Source organism: Solea solea, chromosome 5 (assembly GCF_958295425.1).
Source record: "Solea solea chromosome 5, fSolSol10.1, whole genome shotgun sequence".
Classification (NCBI taxonomy): domain Eukaryota; kingdom Metazoa; phylum Chordata; class Actinopteri; order Pleuronectiformes; family Soleidae; genus Solea; species Solea solea.
In genome coordinates this window covers 6,817,015-6,838,989 of record NC_081138.1, presented here as the reverse complement: position 1 = coordinate 6,838,989, position 21,975 = coordinate 6,817,015, and the positions used below count along the sequence as shown (strand labels likewise).

Here is a 21,975-nt window from a genome sequence, read left to right as displayed (position 1 = left end):
CTAGTACCGCAAGCGGTAATTGACGGGTTCGAGCTTGACGACTCGCGAGTCCCCGTGCGTCCACGTCGCAGCGCGAGTCCTCTTCCTCATCTTCCGTTCATTCACCGCTTGTGGTACTGGTTATTTTCAGCTGCATCCCCGCGCAATGTCAGGCATGTCCTTTTAAAATGGCCGTCTTCCTGTTGGGTGAAAGGCGTGTCTGTAAACGTGTTTAGGGAAGGTACCTTGACTTACATAACAAGTTTCGTGTGGATCGGAGAATGTCAGACTTTACTTCCTGTTTCGGGAGTTGTACTTCCTGTAAGGAGGTCATCCTTTACAGACATGTTCAGGGCGGGTCTGAGGTCTGAGGTCTAACAGTGTGATTTCGTCTATAAGTTGTTATTTTTGTGAAAAACAACTGATGGTATCAGAATTGAAGCTGAATTTTAGAAATAACTAGTACCGCGCGCGGTTCTGAACGGGTTCGAGTCGACCCACGCGGGTCGCCGTGTGCCACGGCTCCCCGCGTGCCTCGCGCTCTCACCCGTTCATTCACCGCGCGCGGTACTAGTTATTTTCAGTACTAGTTATTTTCAGTACTAGTTATTTTCAGCGGTGTCCCCGCATACGTCGTTCCAAATTTCGAGGGGGATCGGGCAACGTATGGCAAAGTTATAGGGCACTTCCTGTTTAAAATGGCAGACTTCCTGTTCGGTCAAGTGCGTGTCCGTAAACGTGTTCAGGGAACTTCCCTTGTCTTACATATCAAGTTTTGTGCAGATCGGACAATCTTAGAGTTGACTTCCTGTTTCGGGCATTCCACTTCCTGTTGGGAGGTCATCTCTTGCAGACATGCTCAGGACAGGTCCCTGGTGTCACATGAAAGGTTTCGTGCAAATCGGACAACGTACGACAAAGTTAGAGGGCACTTCCTGTTTAAAATGGCCAACTTCCTGTTCGTCTCTGGAAACGTGTTCAGGGAAGTTCCCTTGTCTTACATATCAAGTTTTGTTCAGATCGGACAATGTAAGACTTTACTTCCTGTTTCGGGCGTTCCACTTCCTGTAGGGAGGTGACCTTTTACGGACATGCTCAGGACAGGTCCCTGGTGTCACATATAAGGTTTTGTGCAGATCGGACAACGTACGGCAAAGTTAGAGGGCACTTCCTGTTTAAAATGGCCGACTTCCTGTTTGGTCAACGGCGTCTCCGTAAACATGTTCAGGGAAGGTCCAGTAACTCACATATCTAGTTTCGTGTCAATCGGACAATGTAAGACTTTACTTCCTGTTTCGGGCGTTCCACTTCCTGTAGGGAGGTGACCTTTTACGGACATGTTGAGGAAGGGTCTGGGGTCCCACATACTAAGTTTCAAGTGGATACAACAATCCCTGTTGGAGCAGCATCAAAAACTATAAATGTAATTCTGTCTGCTGTCACCAGGGGGCGCTGTATTTGAAAATGAATATTTTCATATAGACGTGTTCAGGGCCGGACTGTCATCAATCCTTGCAAGTTTGGTTCAGATCGGACCAGGATTGGCAAAGTTGTAACAGTTTGTTTTTTTAGAATTTTCTACCACCACCAGGAGGCGCTGTTTTCAAAATGTACCGTTTCAGCAACATAGTCGTCTTCAGCAACTAACCATCATCAACTATAGCAAGTTTGGTTGGGATCAGACCTTCCATCGCGAAGTTATAAGATTTTCATTGTCTGTTGTGAAAAATTATTATTATCTCCAATTTTGGCGCCCCCTATCTCGTACGCCATACAATATTTTAAAAAGCTTTTGATAACTTTTGATGCTCAACTCGTCCACATTGATCTCACCAAGTTTGAAGGTGATCACACAAAAGCTCTAGGAGGAGATAATTGAAATACAAGCTGTCATATTGTCTACTGTCACCAGGGGGCGCTGTTTTCGAAATTTAATATTTTCATATAGACGTCTTTAGGGCCGGACTATCATCAATCCTAGCAAGTTTGGTTCAGATCGGACCAGGATTCACGAAGTTGTAGCAGTTTGATTTTTTGTCCCAAAAATCCGACTTTGCGTCGTTGCCATGGCAACACCGTTAAACGATTTGTCGTCATATTGATCACGCATCATCTACCATGTGTTTTGACTGTTGTCACCAATTTTGAGTGCGGTACGATTATCTGTGTAAAAGTTATTCCCGAAATCGTAAAAAAACTTTTTTTTTGTGTATTTTCTTTCACCACAAGGAGGCGCTGTTTTCAAACTTCACCGTTTTTTCATAGACGTCTTCAGCCATGGCCCATCATCAATCATAGCAAGTTTGGTTCGGATCGGACCTTCCATCGCAAAGTTATAAGAGTTTTTTTTTTCTGATGCGAAACATCAGAATCATCACGAACTTTGCCGCCCCCTATCTCGTGCGCCATGCGACATTTGAAAAAACTTTTGATACCGTGAGCTCCTCAACTGGTCCACAGGGACCTCACCAAGTTTGAAGGTGATCGCACGAAAACTCTAGGAGGAGTTAGTTCAAATACCATTGCTGCGAATTCGCCAAAATCGCCAAAAAATCGCCAATCAACCCAAGATGGCGGATTTCCTGTAGGTTTCACGGGAAAGTCGTCATCGACTTTTTTGACCGTCCCCACCTAATGAACGTGTGTACCAAGTTTCGTTCACTTACGTTAAACCCGACATGAGTTGACCTAATAGAAGTTTTTTGCGTGACTTTTTAGCCCCTCCCACTTCCAATTTTCCACGCATTTTCCCCGAACGACTTTCAGACGTAAATTTACACCACGATTGATGCGGTCACAAAAATCTGTGAGTTTTGGGGTATGGGAAAGGCCTCAAAAATGCGATTTACTTTTAGGAATAATAATAATAATAATAATAATAATAATAATCTTTTGCATTTCAATAGGGTTCTTGCAACCTTGTTGCTCGAACCCTAACTAGTTATTTTTGTGATAGAACATCTGATGTTATAAGAATTTAGGGTGCATTTTCTCTTTTTTCCCTCTGTTACTTTTTCTCTCTTCCCATTTTCCCTGTTTTTTTTTTCCTTGGCCTCTCTTGCAGTACCTTTTGCCCCATCTTTCCCTTTCAGAGCAGCATGAGAAACTGTAAATGTTAGATTTGATAGATTTGTAGGCAAATGCCTCCATCATGTGGCGAACAAAGGTTACTGCACTGACGAACAACTCAGTAGAGTGGATCCTGTGTAGTGTTCTTATGTCAACACCATTGAACGATTTGTTATCATATTCAGCAAGCATCATCTACCATGTGTTTTACATGTTTTCATTCATTTTGAGTATGATACAATGAAATTTGTTAAAGTTATAAGGGAAATTGTGAACTTGTATTTTCTGTTACCACCAGAAGGCGCTGTTTTCAAAATGTACAGTTTTTGCATAAGCATCTTCAGCAAGATCCCATCATCGATCGTCACGAGTTTGGTTAAGATCTGACCTTCCATCGCAAAGTTATAAGAGTTTGTTGTTGTAGCGAAATACCAGACGTCATATTGTCTGCCGTCAACAGGGGGCACTGTTTTTGAAAGTGAATATTTTCATATAGGCATCTTCAGGGATTGACTATCATCAATCCTAGCAAGTTTGGTTCAGATTCGAATAGCATTCGCAAAGTGGTAGCAGTTTGTTTTTTGTCGCAAATATCTGACTTTGCAGTGTTGTCATTGCAACACTGTTGAACAATTTGTTATCATATTAGGCACGCATCATCTACCATGTGTTTTGAATGTTTTCCCAAATTTTGAGTTTGATACAAGGAAATTTGTTAAAGTTATCAGGGAAATTGTGAACTTGTACTTTCTGTTACCACCAGGTGGCACTGTTTCCAAAATGTACAGTTTTTGCATAGGCATCTTCAGCAAAAGCCCATCATCGATCATCACAAATTTGGTTAAGATCTGACCTTCAATCGCAAAGTTATAAGAGTTTGTTGTGTGTTGCGAAATACCAGACTTCCTAGTGTTTGCCACCACCAAGAGGCGATGTTTTCAAAATTTACAGTTTTTGCATAGACATCTTTAGCAAGGGCCCATCATCGATTGTCACTAGTTTGGTCAATATCTGACCTTCCATGGCAAAGTTATAAGAAATTGATGTGTGTTGCGAGGAATCGTGATTTTCGCCAACTTTGCCGCCCTTCTTCTTGTTCGCCGTGATACTTAATGAAAAGATTTTGATACCTTTGGATCCTCAACTTGTCCACAGTGACCTCACAAAGTTTGAAGGTGATCCCATTAAAGCTCTATGACAAGTGCGTTCACATACCATTGGTGCGAAATGGCCAAAATCTGCTAAAAATGTACTTTCAATCCAAGATGGCGGCTTTCTTGTTTGTTTTAGAGCTTAGGCTGCTTTGAATTTTTTGACCGTCCCGACCTAAGGAACGCGTGAGTACCAAGTTTAGTGCATGTACATTAAACGTGCTCCTCAGGAGGACAAGTGTTAGGGGTTATAAGAGTTTTGCCTTTTGTTGTGAAGAATATGAATGAACGCCAACTTTGGCGCCCCCTATCTCAAAAGCCATGCGACATTTTGAAAAACTTTTAATATCTTTAGATCCTCAACTTGTCCACAGTGACCTCACAAAGTTTGAAGGTGATCCCATTAAAGCTCTATGACAAGTGCGTTCACATACCATTGGTGCGAAATGGCCAAAATCTGCCAAAAATGTACTTTCAATCCAAGATGGCGGCTTTCCTGTTCGCTTTAGAGGTTTGGCTACGCTGACTTTTTTGACCGTCTGGACCTAAGGAACGCTTGAGTACCAAGCTTTGTGCATGTACATTCAACGTGCTCCTCAGGAGGACAAGTTTTACGGGTTGTAAGAGTTTCGCCTCTTGTTGTAAAAAATATTGATGAACGCCAACTTTGGCGCCCCCTATCTCGAAAACCATGCGACATTTTGAAAAACTTTTAATAACTTTAGATCCTCAACTTGTCCACAGTGACCTCACAAAGTTTAAAGGTGATCGCACAAAAGCTCTAGGACTAGTTCATTAAAATACCAGGCGTCATAGTGTCTGCTGTCACCAGGGGGCGCTGTTTTTGAAAGTGAATATTTTCATATAGGCGTCTTCAGGGCTGGACTATCATCAATCCAAGCAAGTTTGGTTCAGATTGGACTCGGATTCGCAAAGTTGTAGCAGTTTGTTTATTTGTCACAAATATCTGACTTTGCAGTGTTGCCATGGCAACACCGTTGAATGATTTGTTATCATATTAAGCACGCATCATCTATCATGTGTTTTGAACGTTTTCACAAATTTTGAGTTTGATACAATTAACTATGTAAAAGTTATTACCGAAATTGTGTATTTTTTGTATTTTCTGTTACCACAAGGAGGCGCTGTGCTAAAAATGTACGGTTTTTTCACAGACTTCTTCAGCAATGGTCAATCATCAACCCTAGTTAATTTGGTTGGGATGTGACCTTCTATCGCAAAGTTATAAGAGTTTTGTTGCCTGTGGCGAAAAACTTAAATTTTCACCAACTTTGCCGGCCCCTTTCTCGTACGCCATGATACTTATTAAAAAGTTTTCAATAACTTTAGATCCTCAACTTGTCCACAGTGACCTCAGCAAGTTTGAAGGTGATCCCATTAAAGCTCTAGGACAAGTTCGTTCAAATACCGATTGTGTGAAATGGCCAAAATCGGAAAAAAATGAACTTTCAATCCAAGATGGCGGCTTTCCTGTTCGTTTTAGAGCTTCGGCTACCCTGACTTTTTTGACCGGCCCGACCTAAGGAACGCGTGTACCAAGTTTCGTGCATGAACATAAAACGTGCTTCTCAGGCCCACGCGTTTTAGGGGGTGGAGCAGTTATTTGCCCCGCCCACTTTCATTTTTTAACGCACATTTCCCGAAACACTAATAAACGTAAATTTACACCAGGTCTGATGAGGTTGCAAAAATTGGTGAGTTTTGGGGCATGTTCAGGGCCTCAAAAACGCGATTCATTTGGAAGGCGGAAGAAGAATAACTCTTACGATTACAATAGGGTTCTTGCAACCAAGTTGCTCGAACCCTAATAATAATAATCTTTTGCATTTCAATAGGGTTCTTGCAACCTTGTTGCTCGAACCCTAATAAAATAGCATGATTAAATAGTAGGCTTTGAGGTTTGCTTTTTTTTTCTTTCTTGTTTTCAAATTTGGATTTGGATTTGGAAACCTCAATTTAATTGTTGATTCCAGTATGTGCCTAACCCCCTAACCCTTGGCTGACAGTAAATTGTTTTGTAAGTTGACCAAATAGCAAGTCTCATCAGAACAGAACAGAATACAGAATATATCTAAACATTTACACAGACTACACATCTCTCCCTCTCTTTCATTTAAACACTCAACACTGCATTTTATTCTACATTTATCTAAGCAGAAATAAAACTTTTTCTGTTTTGATTGTTTTGTCTCGTTTAAAATATTTCGTCGTATAAGACTGGCCTATATTTGTGCTTAATTTCTGGCTTTAAATCCATTGCTGGTATTTCCACATAACCACAGCATAACAGAGGGTGAGATATGGTGCAATTAGTGGACTAACACAGAGACAGCACATAAGCCATCCAACCAGAATCCTGTTCATTACTTTCAAACTTTGGATGAGCACAGCACTATGTGAAACTTCTCGCCCTCTTTGGGGAATAGTGACAATTTAGGGGAATTCAAAGCAGAGCAAAAGGAAAAGAGGGGACAAGTTTGAATAATGTTTGAGCCAAGAGTGAACTTGGTTAGATTGTAGATGGTGAGCCCACAGACAGCAGTTACTGGAAAAGAACATGTTGGTTTACTCTGCTTGTCTCTCATGTCTACAGGAGTGTTACAGTGGCTGGCACAGTCACGTCAGATGCTGGTGCAGAGGTGAAGCTGCCAAACCTAAACTGCTCTGCCAGCATCAGTTTTTGGCATGATGTGGGTCTGGAGGCTGTGCAATGTTGAACAAGTTTATGGCATCAGTGGCGCTCAAAAGGGAATGGGGCAAAAAAAAATAAAGAGAGAGTTGGAACCAGATGCTCTGGCGTGAGGTAAACATTTGCTTTTTTCATGTCTAAAGCCATGGAACCTGTTAAGTGAATATTCAAGGAACACAATCCCAGAGGGCAACTACAATGGACAAGGCTTAAAAAAACAATAAATCCTCCAAAACATCTACTGTTTGTGTGGCAATAAAATTGTATTTTATGTGCAATGGGAAAAAAAACAAGGACAAAAGGGATGGAGCACGATGGAGGCAGATGCTGAGGCGACCCCTACAGGCAGAAGCCAAAAAAGAAGTGGATGCAATGGGGAAAAAAACAGTATTTCTTCAAATTGCTTATTATTTTCTCATCTCTATAGCGACAATAGCTTAAAAACAGTGCGGGGTAATTGGAGGGACAGACTGAATCAATCATCCTTGTTTTGTTTCACTTGAGTCGATTTGTTTGAGGCTTTAAATTGGCCCAAAACATCAATGAGACTTCGTAGACTTTTGTGTTATCGTCTAAGAAATAATGTCTTTAATTGGAAAATAATCAATCTTCTAATAAAGAGTGCTTTCTCAAAAAAAAGTCAATGATTAGAGTGTAATTATTTGCACACACAAGGTGACTGTAACATTTTAATGTTAGGCCAAACCTTTGTTTGCAAAATGTACTGACATAAAATTGCATATAATTTCATTTTACCAATACCACCATTGTTAGTTATAATGGGATAATCAGTTGACCTGGGTATAAGGTCATCATACATGCTTGTAGAAATACTGACCAGTTTGTTCACTTGTGTTGTGGTAAAATGTCTAAAAAATAAGTTATATTATTACCTGGAACCACTATGTATGAATGAAGTGCTATTATGGACTAACCTTATTGTAATTTTAGGTAGCGATGCACCGAAAATTCCTGCTTAGAACCAATAAAGCGGTTCCAACAAGATGTAAGGACACGGAGGAACAGAACCTATTGAATGCTGGAGAGTATCTTTGCACAAAAGCGAAATCTGGCTGCATACAGCGCAGATTATGAACTCCCCACGACATTCACTGTGTTTCTTAATGGAGAACATTCTCTCTCTTCTTGCCCCCTTTTGAGCAGTTAACTAAAGAGATCAGCTCATCTGATGCATCTGTGGCAGACGTGATTCCATTAATTGCAGCACTAAAGTGTCTTCTACACAAAGAGTTTGAGACGGACCACGGAGTGAAAACAATGAAAAGTGCACTCAGCCACCCAGCACTCAGTCTGTCAGCCCGTTTTACTAAGATCTCTGATCCCCTGCACTTCATCCTGACTGATCTGACCCCATCATAAAGATCATTACTTGGATGTGGGGATAAAGCAGCGTGATGAGAAATGATAATCATTTTTCAGGCAAGTGTTTCCTGAATTTCAGTTTTTTGGTTTCGGCCAACAGTTTTCATTTCGGTGCAACCCTAATTTTAGAAAATCTAAAGCTTGTTTTAAACTCTGACAAAACAAAACTTATGTTATTCTCAAATTCAAAATTGAAATACCTGCTGGCGATCACCATGTTTTAAGGTTCAAACATTGATGACTTGCTGAATCTCTCAAACTGAAACAGGGTTTTTAATTTTTTTAAGAATTAGGTCTCATCTGTCTTTATATATGCATGTATCTTCTCAAAGCTTACATTCTCTGGATACCGTTTACCATGGAGCTCTGAGATTCATCACTAACTTTAAAGAGCAGACACGTCTCTGTGTTGTCTGTGAGTGTTGAATGGTCTGGATTGTCCCCCTGCAGATCCAAACACCAACATATTTAAATTCTTAAGTCTTCGATCCCAGGACTTGAACTTATTGTCTTATACTTATTAAATATTAGGCTCCCTCCTCCTGGAACAAGCTTTAAAATTGTTTGATTGGACATTTTAAGTATTTTTTAATTACTTGGAGACAGGTTGTAGATGTTTTGCCGAAGTGCACTTTAATTGATATTATTGTGTATTTTAAGTAGATTAGTATGTACGTTTTATGACATTTACTTTGAGTCGGATGTATCTGTGCCTTTATTAACTTTTAATCCCAATGAGTTTTATTTCTGGTTATATAAAGGTTAGAGAGATTTTTTTTGGATGTAGGTTTTAATTTTTTCCAGATCAATACTGCTTTGTGAGAAAATGTGTGTCTTTCAATCCACTGACACTGGACATTGTTTTTTTTTTTGGTTGTTTTTTTTTTCTTAATTAAATTAAGAGCTCATTCTCTTTGAATGATCTCTTGCACCGTTTAACTGTAGATTGATTTAGCACACAGCTTCCTGTAAAGGGCTTAACAACGCAAGAGGTTGACAGGGAAAGCGGATTGAGCGGCCTCTACCTGCATTGACTTCCAGCAGCCTCCTCTTCTTCTGCTGTCTCTCCTGCTTTTCACGCTCAGCCTTCTCCTTCGCCGCTCGTGCTCGCCTCTGTTTCTCCTCTGCCTCCCTCTGCCTCAGGTTCTCCTTTAGCGCTTGCTGTGAGGGAGAATGAGGGATGTAAAAAGATATATATATATATATATATATATATATGGAGAGAGAGAGACAGAGAGAGAGAGAGAGAGAGAGAGAGAAATAACTTAAGTGGGGTTAATTACAGTAGTGTGGAGCTTGTCGAAGGCAGGGGGAGCTGTCAAACCTAACAAACATCTATCACATTCAATTAGTCATATTAAAAGTCATATTAAGCAGTGTTTCCCAAACTTGCTTTGTGAGGACCCACTTTTTTAAGATGCCAAACTAGGATGTCACTTTTTGTTCGAAATGGGATTCAAATTTGAAAACAAACAAAAACAACTTCACACAAAAATACGATCATTATTATTAAACAGTATAGTCATTTTTATAAATTATGCTTTCAGATAATATATTTCCTGGGACAGTGACAACTTTATGAGTTAAAAGAAGTGCTAGCAACGAGGTCGGAAATGTCAAACAAAAAACTTTGACTGACACACAAGCGAACTGAATGGATTCAGCAGAAGTGATAAAGTCACAGGCATTATACAAATAAAGTGCTTCATGCTAAGAAGGTATAACATATGAATGTGTTAAAAAAGATAGAAACAGATTCAACAAATACAGCAGACATGACTGAAATGAAAAACACTGAGGAAAAACAAGACAATGGAGAGGAAAAATATGTGGACTGATGGAAGCAGAAATTATATATCAACTGTTACTTGTGCTTTTTATTTATGGCATCCAGTTGCACCTTTTAACCCATTATCATATTACAGTGAAAATATAACAACGCCACTGACCTTCCTATAATACAGTCATTATAGATTACCATTTTTGTTAACTATTAAACCTGCAGTGTTGTGCTACAAAGTCAGGAGCAGAATGTCCACACACCAGCAGGTTTTCATTTAAAATGTGTTCATTTTTAGTTTTTGAGAAATATTTAACACATAACTTTTACTTCGCTTGTGAAGTGTGTGTGTGTGTGTGTGTGTGTGTGTGTGTGTGCTTGCGTGGGAATAGAGGAGAGGAGAGAAAGGACAGATAAACACACGCCATACAAGCACACACTGAACTGAAATAAATGAATAGCAAAAGAAAACAATGAGCCTGTTTATGTAAATTATTGTGAGAACATTGCTCGGCTGTGTGTGTGTTTGTGTGTGTGTATTTGTGTGTTGGGGATGGGGGTGGCAGCAACTATGAATAATCCTCAGATAAAACCCATTGACAGTTGCCTGAAATGCTCATCCCTAGAAGGCCACTACTGAAGGGCATGAATATACTATTGCTTGTTTGAATATAAAAAGAGTCAATTATCAAAAGGGACTTTTTGTAATTATTTAAAAAAAAAAGATACTACACTGGAAAATGTTTCATTGTGATTGCCTTAAGAAAAAAGGTATCACACAGTAGCGGCAGACATATTATTAGAGGATTCCATGTATGTTTACATGCATGAATGCCTCTTGTTAGCTGCTCCTCTAAGCTCAACATGCTATGAACCCTGCATTACTTTCACTGGCTACCATGCACTGGGGTTTAACATCTTTGAATACTTGATTCATAATCTTGTTGAATATTCATAAAGTGTTTCTGCTTAAAAAGCCCCTCCCTAGTAGCCACTCTAATCTCTCAACTACAGGTGAGTAATAATAACTGCAATTTAATTCAATAGAACACAGTTTACAGGTGCTGCTTTTGTGTGGGTAAAGGTTTTATATTTACTTCACTATCCACCAAGAGTAGCTGTAAACATACGTATAACTAAACTAACATACTAGCTCTTGGCATTAACAAAACAATATAACAAAATAAACATGAAATAAACTTTTCTCCATATACACTTGGAGATAGAGCATGTGCTTGAGGTTACACAAAACTGCCCATGTTGTCAAAATGACGTTTCGGTTTTTACTTTTATTTATAAAACTATATGATGATCAACAAAGTCTATATATGTGTTCATATTAATTCAATAGTTAATTTAGATTACAGATTGCAATCAACTGAATATCCTTCTAGTGACACTTTACTCAGTCTCAGACTGCAGGAGGATCTACCGTTGGCCTTCAGGGAACATAAATGGCAAAGGCCATCTCCATTGCCACTGTATGGTTTGTTAATTCTGAATCCTAGTTTCATGGGTTCCAAATGCAAGTTTTATGAGTTCAATGATATTTCTGAGTCAGGGAATAGTGTCTGCCTTCATAAGTGATGCTTTTCAATTCTTATGTACTTTTAACTATTACAGTGGAAAATTCAAATTGATTGACTGAAAAGCCTTATGTAAAGCCTTATGTAAATGAAACATCTATTACTGATGGTGTACTTCCTGTTGCCAGTAGGTGGCGCAATGACTGGCTTAGCAGGTTATCATTGTGGACCGTTTCGCCCTAACATAAAGATGAAAAAGACGAGAGCAAACAAACTTTTGGCCACTACCATGATTGCCATGGTAACCAAGATACAGATACGTCTGTCTGCTGCGTGACTCCAGGAAACACAAAATGTGGAATTATGTTTTTAGCTATAATTCCCGCAAAACTCATTAAGTCAGATCTCCATTTTCTCAATTCCTGGTGTGGACACGAAGGTTGATGAGTTTTCGTGCATGGCAAGGCCCTCAAAGGAATGCTATGTGAAAGAAAAAGGCAACGATGATGATGATGATGCGAGTACAGAACAGCCTTCGCACAAGTTGGACCGTAAATATGCAATTTACTAATCAACTGCTACCTTTAAGGTGCTACAAGTTATGAAACAACATTCAGTGTAACTTCAACGCTAACAACAATATGGCGTTGTAGGACTAGGCCTGTGTGTTGGCAAGAATCTGGCAATATGATATATCCCGATACAATATATTGGGATACTATAAGGTCACACTCATAGTAAAAATAACACATGCATGAACAATATTAACTTTTCTTTGTCTAGTGAGGGGAGTAGAAGGAGGGTGAGAGAGTCAGATGGCTAACTAGTGGTTGGTTGCTTAACTACAACACAAAACCACTGTCAGAAACACATTTTGAAGAATATTTCCATATCCCAGCTGACATAGGAGAAATTGCAGGGCAAACATATGGAGAAACACACTCACATCTACAGTCAGTTCTGAGGGTCCAATTAACCCCTCACCTACGGTCGCGTTAACCGAGAATTCTTTTTTCTTCTACCATGACAAAATCTGAAGGCTGTCCACCATTTCGACAGGTGCTGACAGCACTGCGTGATCGCTTCGCTTGGAGAAATGTTCCCTGACTTTAAAACTGGTGATTCCAGTCCGTATGGCCAGTATGGCAGCAGAGCGTGGTTTCAGCCTTCAGAACAACATTAAAACTGCCATGAGAAGTCGTCTGTCTGAGACAAAGTCACAGAACCTAATGGCAATCGCTCTGCAGCAGTGTCTCTCGCTCTCTCTCTCTCACTTGATGCGTTTGATTACGCTGAAGCGAGCACCAAGTCCTTGCAGAGCAGGAGGAAGGTTTGAGTTCAGGACAGGCTAAAGAAGGTCAGCTGAGTTCCGTTTCATTTCTTGTAAATAGTTTGCTCACATTTTAATTGGGGTTGTCTAATCATGTATCTTTGCATCATTTATATTTGCCGAGACATTGCGCTGCGATGTTTTAGTGGCCTGCCTCAGCTGTCACAGTGGAAAAAATTAAAGCACTAAATAAAATTCTGTGCCTGAAAACTTAAAGTGCCATAAATGTTATTGTTGCCGGGTTTTACAACCCTGTCCATCAAAATGACCGACAGCTATAAAGTCAAGTGCGACCGCTGCTCTGCATACTTTTGGACTGTGGAAGGAAACTGGAAAACCTGGGAAAAAAAACCACGCAAACACAGGAAGAAAACGCAAACTCCGCACAGAAAGGCTCGCTGTCAGACCAGGTCACAAACCAGGGTGCAAGCCACTGCAGCGCCATGTGGCCCCATATTGATACAATACTTCAAAAAGAATCGATGCAGTATCACGCCATGAATTACTACCGACATTTTAGTGTATCATTATTTTCTTACAACCCAACTTAGGGCAGGTGTGTAGTTTATTGTCAAAAAAACTATCTAATTAAATTCTGCCTGTCTGTTAAGACAGATTAAATCGATCGGTACGGCATCCACTGCGGGGACATGTTCTGTGATCCCTGAGGTAAGGTTGTTAAAACTCAAACGATGGTGTCAACAGCTCAACAATTCACAGCCAAGAGACAGACAGCGCATGATTGAAATCTTCCTCTTCCTCATCTCCCCTCTCATGTGTTATTCACACAGCCCCGTTTAGCAGGGGAGTGCAGTGTATGAATTCTAATGTTGAAGGAAAGTTAACTTATGTCCTTTTATTGAGTCTACTGACTGTACAAGTGATCAGGGATGGCAAAATATCACACTTTCATGTCCGATACAACACCAATATCATCATATTTAGACCTTTTAAACTATGAAGCTGTTGACACAGTTGCGCTAACCTTTTTAAGTGATTTCAAAGACATAATTCTCAAATTGTGTAACAAATATTCTGCTCGCATAAAGACGAAATAAACAGCTGACAGCATGGTTCAGCTGATTGCTGAACTTGATTTACATTTTTACAGTGTGTGCATACTGTAGCATGTGATATATATAGGACGTGAATTTTAGTGATTTTGACCAGTATCGGACCGATACTAAGTATCGCATAAGCTGAAAAAGTGATTTTTGCTGAAAATTATAGTCAACTTGAAAAAAAAAATCTGAAGTGTACACCAAACTGTACTTAAAGGGCAACTTAAAAGTACAGAATGCAGGTGAATTTACCCTCACCACACCCTTTCCTTCCAAGCATGTAGGAGAACCTATATTGTAGCCTTCAGTTAGCATTAAAACTCAAAAAGCTTTTTTTTTGTCCATTAAAACCATAGTTGTCCAACATGGCGGCTGAGAAGACCCACCGCTGATGTAAAGACAAAAGGCTCATTCTGGTGTAATGAAAACAACAATTCATGAGGTGATGTGTGTGTAAAAACATTAAGAAATGATTTCTGCTAAATGGAAATGATTTCACCTAAATTGTACACACTGTGCCTTTAAGTAAACATCATAATCTTTGAATATTGTGGAATAATTGTGGATTGGGTGTGTAATGTAATTCATTTGTTTTGAACTAAGAAAGAAAGACAAAAAAAAAAAAGAAAACACTTTCATGATGTCATCATGGACTTTATGAAAGGTCACGCTCCAGTTTGATGGGCACTGCACGGGTTTATACAAGACGTGGAAAGACAATGGTGCGTAATGATACTGATGAGTACCACTTAGCAGGTTTGGAGTAAAATCAGGAGGAGAGCTCTAAAGTAGGGTGGCAGGAGGAGATGAATACCAAATGAGACTGACGCAAGCTGTTCAGAGACCTACTTATAAAGGAAACCACCTCATTCACCGATATTATTTTTGATTTGGTCACGTGACTACCTGTTGTTCATGGCAACCACTAATTCACTAATGACTGCGGACTTAATAGGTATCCATTTAGACAAATTGTGGGTAAAGATAATGAAGGGAAAAGGAGAGAACGCAGGAAGTGACACATGATACGTTTAAAAAAAAAAAAAAAGGGGATAAATTAAGTAGTGCAAGGTAAAAAATAGATCGTTAGGATGATACAAATGTCAAATTTGTCAACACTCTGACACGTCCTCCCCTTTTTGCACATCATATTAAAGTGTCAAGCTCAATTACTAAAACAACGTACTTGTACAATGAGACTAAACCACAGACAATTTCGCATAAGCAGTGATCTACTCAGTGGAGAAATGCGACAGCTTCACGGATCAGATTGCTAATTACGTTTGACAACGTATTTTAAAACCAAAGGACTACATAGAAATGATTAGTTTGACTTTTGTAAATAAATAACCAGATCAAACCAGATGCCCTCTTACGCCTGTGATGCAAATGTGGGCCAATTACTATACAGCTCATCCAGGTTTGATGCTAAGTTTTGATTCATTAAATCATACCCTACAGCAACATCGTCAGCTTTGAGACACAACAGTGCTAACGGTTTCATAAAACTACCAGCGTATTCAAAATGGTGATGATGTTTACATGGTAATGATTATTATATTGCTTCACAATCCTAGTAGTGTGTATGCAGGCTTTTATTTGCTTTTCACCACAGGATGAAAGTTAAGTCAGGTACACAGTCAATATCCTCAATGAATGAATCATGGAACTTGGATGTTTGTACTAAATTAAACACTAATGGCAATGAAATGATATGAAAAAGGTCATTTAAATTTAAGAATCATGAGAGACAAAAGTTGAACACTACTGAATTCCTTGCCGGCTCTTACACGTTGGTAGATCAAATTCAAGGACTTTTTAAGGGCCAATCCCCTCAAATTCGAGGACCAAATGTGCTGGCACACCTGAAGATGGGAGGACAACTTGTAAGAGCCGCTTCACCCATGGCATCCACTTATATTGATTTGCAGCACACTCTGCATCTGGACAAGTGATTGTCCTTGGGATCTTGGGCGAGTCAGTCTTTGTTTTTTTTTTTCAGTGAGCCAGAGATCTTGGAATTTGCATTTCCCAGGCATCACGTAATTTAACATAACTCTCTTCTAATGTTACTTGCGCATTGTTCTGCAGGGAATCTCACATCAACAGCAGAGAGACAGACACCACTAGTAATTACGATTTGACGACCCATGGGAACCCTGTTAGGGCCCCTTTACACCTGGCATTAAAATGGATTACAATCGGATGGTGCCTGACCACTTATAAGTACAGGTATATAACTGAGGACGAATTGTGATCCAATCTGCTTGTCAAAGACTACACACATGAGAGGGTATGACAGATGGTAATCGGACCGTGATGTGGACACCGAAGACGCATGTGTAGGTGTAAATGCATGTGGTGAAGCGTTATCCGATCGCAAGATAGAAGCATAACGGACAGAGCTTACTTTGTGGAAGTATTTGCATCATTTAGAATATGTTAGATAAAAACACAAGAATATCACGGTAAAATACAAGTTAAGTGAAGGGTAACAAGAACCTGTCACCTATGGGAAACTCTAGTGTAAACGTGAACAGTACATGCAAGCTGACCACAGCTCTATAGCATTAGCGGTTGTGCTACAGCTTTGGGTAACTTTTACCTTGGCAAAAGCTGACACTGCTAAAGACATTAACAAGCTTGTAGAAGGGCCACATGGTAGTGGGTGTGCTGCTATTGTCAACTATGCATGAGATTATCAATAAAATCCCTATGACATTTAACAAGAGAGGAACTGTCGCTGAGAAAAAAAAAACCAAACATTTCCTACCTACAGAGAGGCAAAGCTTATCCAGATATGGAGAAAGAACTGAAAAGGATGTCTGAGTGTTCGAGATGTATTTGGACAGTCAACAATAAGAGCTTTATGTGGATGACGGCACACTGGATCCATTTTTCTTGAAAGCTGCCGTGAGTGAGAGCAAGGCCCAGTGTGACACAGCTGCCAGTGAGATTGAGCAGATACATGCATTATAAGGGGTTTCATTAAGTGGCATTGTTTCACATTTTTGGTAAAGTAAAAGTACTTTAAAAAGTTACTCTTCTCAGAGGGAAATTCTGTAATGTAGCATAATTCTTTTTTAATTGCATTCATTTTGAAAGACATTTAGTTAAATGTCACATTCCCAACACTGTTGAAAAATAAATTAAGCCCGCACTTTGTGAGGAGCACTGCACAAATACTGGCTACTTCTTCCTTTGGCTCAGAATTCAGCATCAATTCTTTATGGCAATTAGTCCACAAGATGTTGGAACCCTTCCTCTGAGATTGTGCTCCATGTCGAAATGACTGCATCGTATAATTTCTGCAGTAGATTTGTCAGATGGACGCTCATGCTGTGAATCTGCAAATGTCCTGTTGGATTCAGACACGGTGGTTGCCAAGGCCAACAAACTCATTGTCATGTTCATGACAGCAATTTTGACGATGTTTGCTTTTGTGGCATGAAGCACCATCATGCTGTAACTAGCGATTACAGGAGATTGGTAAATTACGGCTATAAAGGGACGCACATAAACAGCTACAGTACTCAGAGTGGTATTAGCATTCAAATGATGACTGACTGGTATTAAATGGTCACAAAATCTGCCAAGAAAACATTTGCTACACCATCAACACCAGCCTGGATTGTCTGACACAAGGCATGTTGGGTAGATTCATGTAACTGATGCCAAATTTTGACCCCCAACCTCAGCGTGCCACAGCAAAAACTGAGACTGAGCAGATCAACCTCTCTGTGTTATACAGTTTTCTGCTCATGCCTTTCTTTTCTTGCTCCTCCACCTCAAGCTGTATTCCAAAATGGTTTTCTGCTGAGGACAAGAACAGATATCCAACCTTTCATAGTCTTTCTGTCAACTTGAACCAGCCAGCCCTTTCCCCCCCCCTACCTTGTTCATCCACAAGGTAGGAAATACTGCTCAGTGAATCTGAAAAAGTTCACTTTTTAACTCTTCTAAAGTCAAAACTACTGGCAATACCTTTTCCTCCACTGAGATATTTATTCTGAATGTTAATGTACGTTTCTGACCTGGATCTGCATAATTGTATGCATAAATATTTGTAGGAAATGTCACAACAATCCATCTTTTCTTTGTAATGATTATTATTTAAATGCAGATTTAAGGGGGAGACTGAGTGACAAACCAGCCAGAGACAAACATAAACAAAGACTACAAATTGGTAGAGATAAAAAATAATGGATCTAAAACGGATATATATCACGATATAAATCAAATCAATATTGCTGTAAGGCTCGGTGATATGGCTTATAAATAATATCTGGATGTCTTTCTTCAATATCCCGATATATGAGATGTATCGGGATATAAATCCCCACAAAGGTTGTTTCTCTGGACTCATAAAAAGTTTTCTTTCAAGATTTTTGTGACAATACACTATGAATACACTCTAAAATAAAATATCTATTGTTTTTTTTTATAAAATACAGTTATCTTTCATTTCAGATAATACCCGATTTATTTATTTGTGTTTTTAATGTTAAATAAAGGATATTTGTTTGTTTTAAAAACAATGACATTGACTCTTCTATAAACACAAATAATAAGGCTGAATATAAAAAAGTGTTAAGTGACTCTTTATATTATAATAATAAAATAAAAATGTATAATTTTGTTTCTCAATATATATAGGTACATTTTAATTTATAATATTTAATACGTTTCACAAATGTATGCAGTATAATATGATAATTATCAATCAAAATATAGATTAAATATAAAACAACTATTAACAAACATAATAGAGCAGTATTCAAATAAACTGTTCAGGACCAGCACAGAAAGGCCATGCTATCTGAGAACAGATTAGCAATAAAAAAAAAAACTAAAAAAAAAACATGTGACCGCTGAAACCGCCTCACTGATCTAGACACTGGAAAATTTCAAAAACTAAACTAAAGCGGAATTGATTTTGAGAAATAACGAAGAAGAGATGGACCATATGAAGAGTCATGTATTTTTTTTCTTTGCTCTCTGACAAAGCATTATTTTTTTGTAACCGTAATGTTGAAATGAGAGAGTGGAAAGAGAGAGTAAAGCAGCTCTCTAAGGAAATTGCCCTCCGCTCTCCTTCATCACTGCAGGTCTGCTCCCCCCCCTCCGCCTCTCCTGGATGTCCGCCATTAGACACGCTCAATTGGATTCCTGTCAGACGTACGGCCTCGCCCTGGGTCTCCTTCCTATGGGTGACTGAGCATGCTGTATGTGTGTGTGTGTATGTGTGGACAAAAAATAAAACCTAAGCAGCTTCCCCTATAAAATGAAATAATAATAATAAAAAAAAACTCAACAAAAAATGACGTTCTTACGCACACACAAACATTATTTGAGCAACATATACACAGTTCAAGGCTTAGCTGACTTCAGGCAGTGGTTGGAAAACAGTGCACACCTATTAACACGGGCCATGGCACGGCAGGGTAAATGCTGACACAGATTTAACTGAGAGGTTACGGTGCTGAGATTTACTATAAGCCTATGTTCATTGACCTGGCCTTGGCTTCTCCTAAGACATGTCTGCATGATGTGACAATTTGACCAAATTGCTAAGAGTGTAAAGCTGCTTATACCTTGACCTATCAAAGGGGAATAAATGGCTCCCTTGAGGGTTTTGGCCATTTCAGGCTAGTCTTTATAACACTTGACTTGTTCACCCCTCAGTGGCAGAGTCATTAAACTGTTTTTGTTTGGTCTGAACACAAAGACTTCTCCGTGGCCAGAGACGGAACCATAAAGCAAATTTGAAAAGAGATGACAACAGCATGAACTGGCACTCCGCCGTGCCATTAGCGTGTCATATATACGGTACACTGCTATGCAAAAGTCTCAGGGCAACACCAGTTATGTCAAATTCTGTGATCATTGGCATTAAGACTGGAATGATGTGACTGAAAGTTGGTTTTAAATATTATGGAGCTTTTCCATTATACAGTTTTAGCACTACTCAGTTCAACTCCATTTGACTTTACTTGTTTTCTTTGCCGTTAGGGACAGTATCTGGTATCTGGTGCTTTTTTTGGTACCTGCTCTGGACGAGGTTCTAAGTGAGCTGAGCTGATGCTAAAATGTTTTATTTTCATATTTTTTAACCCATCCTGTCCAGTACCTTAGGCATGCAGTGTGGTTGTCTGCATGCCTTGTGGCCTTGAACAGATTTGCACAGGAAGAGACAGTTATACTCGCCCTGTTATTTATTTATGTTGGTTTTTTTTTCATTATTTTTTGTTTATTTATTTTTTTGTGGTGGGGAGTGGACAGACAAGGGTAAGGGAAGATGAAGGAGTGAGCGAGAAATATCACGCTAGTTTGAATTGTGAAAAGTGGAATGTGTGTATGTCTGTGAATGCACGTTTTAGTGGATATGTGAGGGGGGTAAGGATCCAGGAAAGACCGCAGCCAACAATCCCAGGCATAGCCACACACCCACCTCACAGGAGACCAGGCATAGGGGTGCGAAGCAGGTTGCTCTGAGTTTCCGAGACGGAAATCCGAGTTCCGACAACAAATGGAACGCAACATTAGCAAGACGTCAATGAGTTTTACTCATACAACACGTGTATGTAATGCTCATGCATGTCTTGCAGCTGTGTGTGTGTGTGTGTAATCTTCAGATAACGTGGACTGGCCTTGGCCCTATCGTGCTTTCCTGTCCGTCTCCATTGTTACTGTCTCCATCAATAAAGGCAAAAAGGCCAAAACAATAAATCTTTAAAAAATAATAAAGAAAATAAAATAACGCATGGAGCAGACTGAGGTTTGTATCGTTTGCTCTGGGTCAGATTCACATATGAACAAAGGCTGTGCTGGACTGAGTTGCAGCTATTACGGTGAGGCAAGGATCAGAGCACAGAGGTTTGAGGATCAATAGCTGAGGTTAAAAAAAGTAGAAGAAAAGAATAGCCAGGTTAAAAGCAATGCAACTGGGAACATTTTTTTTTTTCTTCTGACTGTCTGTGAATTTCCTCGAGCCCCTGAAGACTGTGGAGAAACTGCAGGTACTTCAGTCTCAGCTTTGCAGACATTGAGAAGACAGCATAATAAGCAGGGGAGGAGGCAGGACTAAAGAAACACTTTGGCTAAAGGTTAAATGTCTTCAAGAAATTACAGGTACTAATATGGAAGCAGGACAATGCTGAAAAGATTTCACACTCTGATGAATCATGGCATAAATATGGATCCCGCATACATCGACTAAATATGCTCCACTTTTTGCTCCAAGTGGTTAAAAACAAGCAATTGCAAACACCAGGACTCTAACACAGACAGTGCTTACAAACTCAAGTGGTTTTTCTGCACACATAATGAGGCTCTCTCATGCACTGCACGCTTTAAACTCCAAGGTGCTGTCGCTGCTGCGGCTGGCACTGTCATATGATATGGTGGGAAAATGTGGGTGCTACTTCAGTACTAGTGAGATGGCAGCATGCATTTTATGGGAACCATAGTGATTATTTGAGAATTTTGAATAAAAAGTGACAGCTCTACTGAGCTGAACGTCAATGTTTGTATTTCGGATGAGCCGTTACAAGAAAGGGAAAAATTCAAAATCCGACACAATCCAAACATCCGACATCACTATGCACAGACTGTACGTCACAAACACAACACTTTCTGTATCCACTTCAAAGTAGATTCTAGTTTTGAGTACAGAGAATCATTTAGAGCATTTAAAAGCATAATATTTCAGCAATGTTCAAAGCCAAACCCTACGTGTAACATAGCAGCAGGTACACTCACTGTGTGAACAATGGTGCAAGAGATGCTACGCATAATTAAGGTGATTTAAGAAAAAAAAAAAAAATTGCAACATTTTTGGCCCTTAATTAATTGCGATTAACGCATTAATGAGAAAGAACTGTGTTCAACTGTAGTTTTTCTATCTCCATTTCTACTTTATTTAGCTTTAGTTTGTGTGATTAGTAAAATTGCAATACTCCATTCTTTCCTTATTGTTAGAGAGGC

General features: G+C 39.5%; 1 protein-coding gene across 3 annotated transcripts in view; it reads right to left on the bottom strand.

Annotated features, from left to right (window-relative positions):
• LOC131459966 (protein diaphanous homolog 3-like) overlaps window positions 1-21,975 on the bottom strand; it is a 231,728-nt gene that overhangs the window by 90,122 nt on the left and 119,631 nt on the right. For all 3 annotated transcript variants that reach the window (XM_058630164.1, XM_058630166.1, XM_058630165.1), the window contains one exon: window positions 9,318-9,453. In XM_058630164.1, the coding sequence (XP_058486147.1) occupies window positions 9,318-9,453 (136 nt within the window). The remainder of the gene's footprint in view (window positions 1-9,317; window positions 9,454-21,975) is intronic.